Raw genomic sequence first — 12,331 nt, forward strand, 5'->3', positions numbered from 1 at the left:
CTCAGGTCCTCCCAGTTCCAGCCCTGGCTCTCTATCTACTGTGCCATCCTAGCTGACCTAAAGACAGTATCATTCTTTATCTCATAGATGCCATTGAGAATAAATGCTCCATCTTAGAATAAATACTAAATATTGGTTTCAAGGCAATAATGTTGTAAGGGGTAGACAATTATGGTTAAGTGACTTGCCCAGGATCAAGAAGCTAGAAAGTATCAGGAGTCAAATTTTAACCCAGGACTTCCCATCTCCAGGCCTGACTCTATATGTAGTGAACCACGTCACAGCCTCTTTGTTCCTCTTTTTACTCTCTATGAATCAATTGATCAATAAGCATTCATTAAGAGTTTGCTATGTACCAGGGGAATAGGTAGGTGGCACAAAAGATAGAGCACTGGGATTGAAATCAGGAAGATTCCTTTTCATAAGTTAAATCCTGTCTCAGACACTTATTTGCTGTATAGAAGGCCACTTGACCCTATTTGCCTCAGTTTCCCCATATGTAAAATGAACTGGAAGGGGGAATGGCAAACCATTCCAAGTATTCTTGCCAAGAAAACCACAGAGTCACAAAAAGTTGGACATATGACTGAACAATAACAACAAATGTGCCAGGTCCTATGCTATTAGGGATATAAAATAAAAATGAGTCTTCCCTCAAGGAACTTACATTCTTACATGAAATCCAGTTAGGGGTGATCTAATATGTGTGTATTTTTTAAAAAACTAAATGGAATTTCTTCCATTACAATGATAATGATCATGATGATTACATCTTACATTTACATAGTGCTTATCATTTTTAAAGCATTTTCACAAGAAAAGGACAGAACGTTATGAGCTTGCCCCAATGATGAATCTGAAGACTAAGTCTTATTAGTCAATATTATCACTTCCATAAAGAATCCTGCTACCTTCTCCATTTCTGCCTAAGCAAACCAAGACAGCAAAGTTTCATGTTCAAAACGTAGTCCAGGAATTTACCCACTATCATCATTCTGGGAAAACCTTGGCCAAGATCTCCTTCCTACATCCTTTGGTGGGGCCATTGAACTGAGAATTTGTAAGCCTGAGTTTTGACTCTTGGTCATCATTATGCCTAATTTGTAACTTTCTCAACACTAACAAGTATGACTAGAGGCTTCCAAATCCCACTAAATACTTTCTATTTAAAACAGGCCATACTGAAAATTAACAGTTAATTATTTTAACTTAATTAGTAGTGATTACATATATTATATATATATATACATATATAGCAGGGAATATATATATATATATTATAAATAATAAACTAATTAATTAGCAGGGAGATGGCTAAGACCATGCTGAGGTTATTTTGAGGATTCACTGCTTAAGAGATCTGTGTAATTAACACAAGTCACATTCCTTCTACAACTAGTGTCAAGTCTTCAGGAGGGGTATGGCTGACAAAGTTATCTCCTTTTGGCTAGTCTTTTGTGGAACCTCTTAGAATGTGTCCAGGCTATTCCTCAGGTAATACAGCCTCTCACATAGATTCATAACCTCTTTAGCTTGGTAGAACCTGGTAGGGAATCATTAAAGATTTGTTAGTTGGCTTGTTTAATTTATGCAAAGCATCTTTGATTTTCTCAGTTAGATTTATGAGTTTTATCTACTAACCTAACTCAGTAAACCAAGACATAGGGAGTTACCTGAGATACCTAGACTTTAAATGATTTGCCCAGGGACCCATAACTAGTAAGAATCAGAGATGGGATTTGAAGTCCAGTATTTATCAACCAAACTATACTTCCTTTCTTGACCCATGTAGCTATACAAAATAAAGTCAAATTAACTTTTAAGTTTATTTATTTTCTTTTTTTAATCAACAAACAGGTTTGGGAATGTTTTTTTTTTCTCTTACAAAATTTAAAACATCTATTTTCTATTGCCCTTAAACAAAGTGGAAAGCTTTGAGTTTCAAGTTTTGGTTGTGTTGGGAGAGTCCCTGAAAGGAATATGAGTGAATTCCAAAGAATTTTGGTTTGAGTTCTCAGAGGATGAAAAAATCCCAGGCTGACAGGCTCCAGCTTGTGAGGTTATCTCAAATAGTTTGATTTTTGCTCTGATGCTATTCTAAGCAATAGTGCTAAATCTGTAGTCAATTTTTTTAAAGGGAGCTATGGATTTTTAAAATTAAATCAGTTGTAAATTAATATTAGTAACTATGTAATTACTACTATTGAAATCTTGAAGTTGTGAATTTGCTCATCATCTCTATTGAAAATCGCATTTAAGATTGAAATCTTCCTAAGTGTTCAATTTCCTTAATACAGAAAAGGGGTAATGACCCAGAAATGGTTTTATTTTGTGCATTTATAATCTTTGGTCCCATGACAGGTGTTTTCCTTTTCTCTTAGAGGCACCATCTGCTCAGTAGAGAATTTGATCTGTGGACTTTCTTCTCAGACTCTTATAGACCATGGCTTGCAATTTGCAGACACTTCTGTAACACACTGCAGAGGAAAGAAAACAGTGGTTGACTAATAGGCTCCTTGTGATACCTCCTTACACTTACACTCACCCACTCCACAATTAAACACATCCCTTTTGGAGCACAGCATTTCACATTGGCTGCAGCCTCTAGAACAGTGACCTTCACAGAATTTCTGGCTAATAAGCAACAGGTATTAATTTAAATCAGAATGGGAAAACCTACGTTGTGTTGTCTGGCTTCCTCCACTGACATATGAAAATGGAGCCTTGAAGAGAATTTATGGCAGACCACAGATGAAAGTAAGACAAATTGGAAAATTGGGGAGATGTTAGAATCTCTTATCAGTGGAGGGATTCTTGTTATCATCATCATTGCCATGATTTTTCTTTCTTTATCTTTTTGATGGATTTCAGATAGAAATGGTAATGGCCCATGTCAATATATTCCTATTATTCCTTTATATGTAATATTTAAGCACTATTGTGCCAGGAGATAAACTTACTGTGCTTTCTAAATGAATAAAGAATTGTGATATAAGCCCATTTTCTGCTAAATGTTATTATTGATGAAATGTATTTAGGACTTAGAAAGGGAATCAAAGGACCATATATTCATTCAATTCCAGATACACCCTGAGGCATGACACTAGTCCTGAAGTTTAGACCAAGGAAGAAGCCCTCCCCCAAGCAGTTTTTGCAGGTTCCCTTTCAAATATACCAACACACATGTAGAATCAAAGGGGTGTCATTAAAAAGAATCTTCTTAATCATCATTTGTCTATTCTTACAGAGCCATAATACATTAGGGTTTCTAGAAATGTTAGTAACCAATTTTGCAGATGTGAATTTTCTGCATATTATATATCTCCTTTATTCATATCTATGAACAGCATAAATAACAACTATCCATTTGGACTTGTTTTTTAGCTCTTAAAGAGTCAACCTAACATATGACCCTGCTATAAAACTACTGTTCTGAAAGTTTTTCTTATAATTTTATTACTTCTTTGAAGAGTCTGAGCCATTGGAGGTAGAACTAGGGTGGGGTATGTAAACCTTTGCTTCAGGGTAGGGAAATTGAGATAGTGCTCACTTCTGGAGAATATTTCCTTCTCTGAAAAGCACTGCCTCCAGCAGTTGGTGTTTCAGGCTTTGCCCCTACAGTAGCTATAGTTCTAAAGTGGGAAGGCGCTTCAGAGTCATCTATTATTTTAACCTCCTTGGAAAGGAAGAAAATAAGGCCCAAAGAAATCAAGTGACTTTCACAAAATCATATAAGTATCATATCAGAAGTAGGATTTCAACTAAAGCCTGTGTGCTCTTTTAAACTGCAAGATGTCCCAAGGTATACTTCCTTCCTCAAAACTACAATGTTGGTAAGTCTTTTTGCCACCTCTAACCTTAGCCTAGGTGAAAATATTGCTAGTTATGGCTCTCTTTGGAACTCTATAAATATAGAATCTTAGAGCTATAAAGGATTTCAGGTCAGTGTAGAAATTCCTTCTATTGTCTCCCCGAGTAGTTATCTAATCTCAATTAGATGACTTCTAGTGGTAGGGAACCTCCTATCCAATGACATTGTCCCCTATTATAAGACAACTCTCATTAGTTCTTTATGTCAAGTCTAATGCTGATTTCCTATGGCTACCCCATTGGTCATAATTTGTTATATAGCTAAAAGTTACTCATCGAACCTATGTTGTCCACCTGAGAAGAAGCCTGATAGGCCCTCTCCTTGGTTCCCCAGCCCTAGGTTTCACAACAATTCATTCACAGTAAGATTGCTTTCTAAACCCTTTACATTTGATCAGGGTTGTCATTATGATGATGGGAATCATACCAGAGTGGTGAATTTGTCCACACAGGCATTGCGAATCTTCTCTGGGGTGGCAGGGCTATCCAACTGGAAAAGTTCTTTCATCTTAAAATCTGCATGCTGAGCACGAGCTGCACAGATAGCATCCTTGATGGCAAAGAAGATGGAGGATGCTAGAAAGAGGGGGGGCTCTCCAACAGCCTATGCAAACAGAAAGTAGAGTAAAGGAGTTAAACTGAGCCCAATGCTTTATTTATTGGACAGGAGCTCGGATCCCATGGGTATATAGGAATAGAATATGATCTATAAATGGGGACCTTTCTCAATGAGGCAAAAATGAGAGCTAACCCTGGAACTTGGATCTCATCATCACTAGAACATTATAAGAAAAATGGACAAAGAATGAAACAGAATCTTTATTTGCCTTTGGAGATGACCCAGTTCTTCACTTATCTATTACCTCTTCCTGATAGTTTTGAAATCAACTGTCTCCCTTTGAAAAGGTCTATATGCTATAGAAAACATTCCCAATTCCCAATGGTTGAGGAAATACAGGTGAAGTCAAATCGTATTAAAGATGAAATAGTTTGGGGAATGGCTAAACAAATTGTGATCTGTGAATATATTAGAATAATACTGTGCTAAAAGAAACAATGGATACGATGAAAACAATAAAGCATTGAAAGATATGAACTGATGCAAAGTAAAGTAAGCAGAATCAGGAAAACCATATACACAATAACTGCAACCATGTAAATAGGAAGAACAACAACTGCAAAGCAATCAAAAATGACTTAACAAAATTACAAAAAACAAAACTTGATCCCAAAGACAAGATATGGGAAGACAACTTTCCCCATTCTTTGCATAAAGCAGGGTAATTCACAAGTGTGAAACATTCAATATGTTGCCCTGACTGGTTTTGTCATATTTCTTCTCTTCATATTTTTCTTTTAAAAATATTTCATATAAGAGCTGACTCTCTGAGAAGGGAGCGAAGAAAGCATGAAAAGCAAATTAAAGCAATATAGTGAAACAATAGCTCATACTTATATATCACTTTACATCCATTAGCTCATTTCATCCACACAATAATCCTGTAATAAAAGGGAAGTAATATTTGTTCCATTTCACAGATGCAAAAGTAAAGTACAAAGAGATTGAGGAACTTACTCATGATCATAGTGGGCATCTGAGGCTGCATTGGAAACCATACTTTTCCGAATCTTATGCTGGCTCTTTTCTCATATCCTAGCCAATCTTTACAACACCACTAGGAGAATACTCCCACAGATTATTAGTCATAGCATTCATAAAAGTGTAGATTGAGACCTGCCTGAGATCTAAGATAATCCTTGGAAAAGCTGAGTCTTTCTTTGTTTAATACTTATGGAGCTGGACCAACTCAAATATACTAATGTAGAAATCTTCCTAATCTTATTCTAGATGAAACAGATATTCCTTTAAGGCATCCCTCCAAATTCAGACTCAACTGGATGCTTCAGAATTTGGCCAGGACACCCCAGAGCTAGCACCCAGCTCCACTTGTTTCCAAGAGAGCAAAACCATTTTAGACCTAGACAATGGGTAGATGAAAAGACTTTAATGCTAACTCTGAAAAACACATTTAGTAAACCCAAATATGTAGACCCCATAGTGATACCTTAGAAGCATAGATGGCTTTTTTGTTAGGACAATCCCGGAGAAGGGACACCCTAAAATCAATAGGGATATTTCCAAAGGCAGGGATCTTGTAAGTGCTGGGTCCCCGAGTATGCAGGGTCCCCTCAGGAGAGTAATGCAGCTCCTCCAGAGTAAAGAGACCGAGACCTTGAACAAATGCCCCTTCTACCTGCAAGACAAAGATCCATTCATTACTCTGGCCTTCAACACCAAGTATTGGAATTTCTCAAAGGTTTTTTTTTTCCCCCATAAACAGAGAACCCAAATCTAATGAGACCTGAGAAATAACAGATGAAGGAAGTGATGGGTAGGTCATTGTATCATTTCTCTAGAATATCTAAAGTATTCAGAGCCTAAACAATGGTGGCTATATGCCATTTCATTACTCCTCATTAAAGTCCCACTTCCTGCCCTTATGGTGACTTCTCCACTAGTTGTTGGCACTTCCAGCAAGAGTTTGACCCAAACAAAGGGTTTGGCAAAGTATTGGCATGTGCCAGCAGGAGGTGGATGGGTGGAACTGCTTGGTTCCCCCTCTCCCTAGCACTCAAGGACATTTTCACATGCCCCACTGTTCTATACAGCTGCCCAAATCTAGCACTTCCTCCTTCTACTCTCTGGGGTAATTTGGGAGGGGGGGGGGCGCTCACAGGCAGGTTGAAATTGGAGTTTGGGCATTTGAACTTGAAAACCTTTGCCAGTGATGGTATGGAAGATCCCCAGTTATTAGCCATGTTGCTAGTAATAAAAGCTTTGATGGATAAGGAGATTCCAATGTTGATCAACATTTTTTTTTGCAGGAATCAGACCTTTTTTTTTTCATTTCCCATCTTTTAATCTGAAGAGAGTTGCTAGGGGAAGTCAGATTTTAAATGATTTGCCCAGGATTCACACAGCCAATAGCTGGGTTCAGTTTCTCAGAACCTAGGTCTTGCTGACTCTGAGGCCAGTTTGTGATCAGCTACAATAGATATCACATATGTAGTCCCCTCCTTGCCTAAATGCTCTTGGTAGCTGCAGAGCCATATTTAAATCATTGTTGTTTAGTCATTCAGTCACGTTAACTCTCTGTGACCTCCTGGACATTATGATTTTCTTGGCAAAGATGTTTAGAGTGGTGTGCCATTTCTTTCTCCAGTGTAACCTCATTTTACAGATGAAGAACTAAAGTAAATAGGGATTAAATGACTTGTCCAGACACAACTACAGTAAGTGTCTGACGCTGGATTTCAATTTGTATCTTCCTGACTCCCAGTCAAGCACTCTATCCACTGAGCTACCCAGCAGGGAAATATCTAACATAATAAGCAAAAATACAAATGAACATAGATAATGTTAATATGTGGTTTTCTAAATGAACATATGACCCACAGAAATCCTTATATACAGTTTAAATTTCTGCATTTCTATTTGAGCTTGACACCATTGAACCTCACAATACTGCATCTATGTTAGTCTTCATAAAAAAAAATCCTGATAGGAAGGAAAAAGGGGACCTTCCTTTTATCTCTGAGGAATCTGAGATATAAGGGAGAGAAATAGTTCTCTCAGCTTGTAGTTCCTGGTGGTATCACATAGAGGAAAAGCAAGCTCTCTCCCATGTGTGGAATTTCTGCTAACTGGCTGTGATATCACAGATGGAGGACTGACCTAGATGTGTTCCAAGGTCCTTTTATCACTACTGCCCTGCTAATACACAAAGAGCCCCTATGGATTTAATGAATCCACAACATCTTAAGAAGAAATTACCTGCTTCTTAGAATGTTGGCTCTCTACATAGTGTGTTATTATTACTCCTGTTATAAGAAATAGGATTTCTTTTCTGTACTGATTGCCCAGTATTTCCATTCAGTGACTTCCTTTGTCTTTCCTCAAATCCCATGTTTATCCCTTCTATACATATATATTGTTCATATATTTTGCTTATCTCTTTCATTCTGAATAGGCATCTCCTAAATTTTATCAGTCTGGACAGTTTCCCTTCCCAATTACATTCCACCTCCATACCCAGCCCCCCCCCCCCATCAATGATCTCTGATACAACTGCCAATTCTTCATTTCTTATCTCTACCATAAAATCTTTTAGCACTCTTGAGGGAGGAGGGGAGCTATGATAACTTCTAATCTCCCACTCTTTGTTGCAATAGATCTGATGACTTGTCTACACTATCTACTCCAAAAAGCCTTGATTCTTGACAAACTGGGTATATACAATACTGCTTTATTGGGGGAAGGGAAAGAAATGTTGGTCTTGACCTATGACTCCATTAATGTAAGAAACTTCTTGTGAGAAAACTTGCTCTACCCACGCAAATCAACAATTCTTCTCCAACTTACAGTCATAGAGAAATGCCTGAGGCACTTTAAATAACCTGTTGAGCATCTAATAGCCAATATACGCCAGAGGGAATATTTAAGCCTTGTCTTCCTGACTCTGAGTCCAGCTCTTAATTCACTAGGCCATGTTACTTCTCATCTAATATTTTTACTATTTAGTAGTTTGTGCCACCTTTTAAAGGTAGTTCATGTTAGTATTTTTTTCTTAAATTATGAATGCCCATTCAACAGGGCCCCGTTTGATCTAAAACATTTCTTTATAGTTCCTCAAACAACACTATAGGCAAATGCACTTACTAAGAAAGTTTTTTAATCAATTTTTTTTCCAAATGACAAAAATATATTTTTCTCCCCAAAGAGAAAAAGAAAAACAAAACAAAACCTTTAAAAATATATGCATAGTCAAATAATTACTGAATTGACTATATCCTATAACTATCTTTCTCATTCTATACCCCAAATTCGTCCATCATCTATCCATCAAGATGAAGGTGTTTAAAGGTAATAACAGCATATAGCAATTGAACCAGAAGACCAAAATGGACACACCGGCATCCAAATCTGTTTCAACCCTCATTTTCTAGGGGATCCTTACCTGTCCAATATCTATAGCTGGATTCAGGCTGGAGCCAACATCCATGACAATGTCTGTGCGGATGTTCTACAAAGAAAGGGAAAGTTGGAGCACGTTGAATATAGAGAAATATCAGAAATAACAACCAGGACCTTGACTAGGTTAGACTCTGGGTGTGCCATAGTGAACACTGCCTTTCCACAGTTTCACTGCTGTACACAGGGTGTCCCAGACCCATTTGATCCACACGACTAAATGATCTCTGGATTCTTCTGTCCTGGCTCAAGTCAGCCTGTTGCAATCATCACCAAGCTGTAGGAATCAGGGACCACTGCCTGTCCCTTCTCATCCTCTTCAGAAAGATCAGCTGTATTTACAATCTATAGTATCAATAGCCACCAATACTATTTTCTCAATGAAAAGATTGAAGAAGTCAAAAAGAATTCCCACAAATAAATATACATAGTCTTACAGAATGGTACCATCAAAATACCGTAATAGGGAACCAAGGGAGTTGCCTGGGGGAAAAACATGTCAGAGAGGTAGTTTTCTGTCCTCTGAACTTGATTGTTGCTAAATTTACGTGTAAATAATGCATGTGTCATTGCCTTTCAGATCTATGAGATGAATCTCTGAAAACCAGTTTCCCTCCAAAGTTGGTGCACAGTGATTGAAACCTATGAGCCCAAAGAGATTTCTTGGGCAGTTTAAACTTTCAGCCCCAATGTGTGGACACATGTACATGTTCACTGAGAAGCATGTGAATAGAGGGATAAGAAAAATGTAACTGAAAAACCAGTCACAATAGCCTAATGTTATTTGCCTACTTAGATCATCACATGGCTAGTCAGAGTCAAGACTAGAAATCAGATCTTCGTTACTCCAATCTACAGGTTATTCTCTCTACTTTTGTATCTCTGATGACTTGCATGATGCCTAGTTGGCCCACAGTAGATGCTGAATAATTTTAAATTAATTAATAGATAATTTGCGCCTTGTAGATTTAGAGCAAGGTAGAAGTTTTTATAAGATGACAAATTTAGAATTATGAAATAAATAGTACATTTGTGATGATTAAGTTGTATTTTTTTGAGATCCTAAGATTTAGAACTGAAACGAGTCCTCCAGATCAACTAATCCAACCTCCTCCTTTTGCAAATAACAGAAATGAAACCAAAAAGTAAAGTAATTCATTCAAGGTCAATAGTAAGAAGAACAAGGTTTTAAACTTTACACTAAAGGTCCTTTCCACTTCTTGGTGTATGATTCTGTCATTTATGGTGTCTGTGACACTTTAAAGCTTTCAATTATAGGACACTATAATTTTCTTAAACCAAGGATTTTCCTTCCAATAACTCACTATGTAACTGGTTAACTCCAGTATAAGAGAGTTTCAAGTTTTTTACCTTATGATCCCCTGTTAAGCAATCAATCTCGACCTCAGAGCAAGCCACACCATAGGAGAAGTAGTGGAAAGGATTTCCAGAATTGGTTTCAAAGCTATAGCCAAGGTTAGGTGTTCTGAGGAGAAAAGACATCATGCATTTCAAAAGCCACAAAGATGATTAGCAGAAATAAAATGGGCCTCCCCTACAATGGGAATCAATAGCTAATAAATACACTTATAAGGTTCACAGAGCAGTTCCTTCTCAAGAACTATTATTCTTGTTTTAAAGATGAGGAAATTGAGTTTAGGAAAGGTCATAGGACCACAGATAGAGAACTAGGAGTGTCATAATTAGATATCTAAGCCAAACTTCATTTACAGAGAAGGAATCTCAGACCCAGAGAAATTATAGAGCTGATATGTCACCCCAGAGAGGTAAAGAGGGCTTCCTAAAGTCACTCAGGTAGTAACTGGTAAGGCTGGTATGGAAACCTAAGTCCTCTGATGCCAAAATCATTGACTTCTCAGTTGCATCACACTGCCTTTCAAAGAAATGTAACCTTTCTCCTTGAGATCAGAAATGTTTTCATTTTCATTTTCCAACTATTCACCAACAAAGTCCAAGTGTCATTAACATAGAACATATTGCCTGGCAAGAAAACCTAAGTATTTCATAATATATGATCTCTGCTCCTTGCTATTATAATCATTTATTTTTATGAGTATATTACTATTAATCAGGGTATATTAATGAGTCAAGTCATTTTATACATCAGAATTCCATCCCTGTTTTCTGGGAGGGTAATGAGAGCTTCAGAAAGGATGTAGACATGTATAAGTTCACAGAGTTAAAATAAAACTGTGGTTACATTCTAATCCAGTCTTCTCAATTAGAAGGATCTGCCTTCAAGGAATTTTTGGAACCATATTATTGCCAAGTTTACCTTACTCCTAAAATAGTAGTAAAATGTAAGCTATTTAAAAGCATGGGCTGTCTTACTTTTACATTTTTTTTAAACCCTTACCTTCTGTCTTGGAGTCAATACTGTGTATTGGCTCCAAGGCAGAAGAGTGGTAAGGGTTAGGCAATGGGGGTCAAGTGACTAGCCCAGGGTCACACAGCTGGGAAGTGTCTGAGGCCAGATTTGAACCTAGGACCTCCCGTCTCTAGGCCTGGCTCTCAATCCACTGAGCTACCCAGCTGCCCCTTACATTTTATCCCTAGGGTAAAGCACAAAATAGGAACTTAGTAAATGATTGTTGAATATTTGATTACCTGAAAAAATTAGATAGAGCCTCATACATGTCTTTAATAATCTCTGTGAAAAATTGATTACTCAGACAGTTATTCAAACAGTCTAGATCAGTGATGGTGAACCTATGACACAGGTGACAAAGATGGCATGTAGAGTACTCTCTATGGGCATGTGGCCATGCTCCCCCGGCCCCAGAATTCATTACTAGAAAGGCAGAGGGACTTGGGCAGAGCTCTCCCCTCACCCTCTCCACCTTGCCTGATGACATTTTTTTCACATCCCCTGCCCCTCTGCCCATAAACCCAATGGGAGCACACAATGGGTAAAGTGGGTAGTTAATGGAGGCAGAGCTGGAAGGGAGCAGAGTGCTCAGGTCACTCCCCTCCCTTTCTCTATACTGGCTGAGAATATTCCTTACATCACCCACTCCTCTGACCAGAAGCCCAATGGGAGCACTTCCTCCCTCCCTTGTGTGGGTTAAGGGAGGGGGAGCAGGGGTATGTCTGGCACTCGATGAGGGGGAGAGGCACTACATACCATCTCTGGGGGGAGGGCCAGGCACAGCACTCAGTCTGGGGGCAGGGTGGGAGCAGAACCTGGCACTCAGTCTCTAAAAAGTTCACTATCACTGGTCTAGAAACAAATTCTAGTATAAACTACTTTGTTTTGCTCTCTTCTGCTAATATATTTTTGAACTTAGCCAAAAAAAATACACATACATACACACCAACACACACAGATAGATTTCATATCCAAAAAGTCCATTAAAAGCAAATGAAATAGTATTACCCAAATCTAAATTCTTTGTGAATGGGAAAATG

The 12,331-nt window shown here is 38.0% G+C and overlaps 1 protein-coding gene across 1 annotated transcript in view; it reads right to left on the reverse strand.

The window, feature by feature from the left end:
* Positions 1–1,807: 1,807 nt before the first annotated feature.
* XDH (xanthine dehydrogenase) overlaps positions 1,808–12,331 on the reverse strand; it is a 71,746-nt gene continuing 61,222 nt past the window's right edge. Inside the window, exons 32-36 of the mRNA XM_056813231.1 lie at positions 10,274–10,388; positions 8,889–8,954; positions 5,937–6,125; positions 4,298–4,474; positions 1,808–2,477 (exon numbers count right to left, since the gene is read on the reverse strand). Coding sequence (XP_056669209.1) covers positions 2,427–2,477; positions 4,298–4,474; positions 5,937–6,125; positions 8,889–8,954; positions 10,274–10,388 — 598 coding nt within the window. The 3' untranslated portion in view covers positions 1,808–2,426. The remainder of the gene's footprint in view (positions 2,478–4,297; positions 4,475–5,936; positions 6,126–8,888; positions 8,955–10,273; positions 10,389–12,331) is intronic.

The sequence above is a fragment of the Monodelphis domestica genome, chromosome 1, assembly GCF_027887165.1.
Source record: "Monodelphis domestica isolate mMonDom1 chromosome 1, mMonDom1.pri, whole genome shotgun sequence".
NCBI lineage: Eukaryota > Metazoa > Chordata > Mammalia > Didelphimorphia > Didelphidae > Monodelphis > Monodelphis domestica.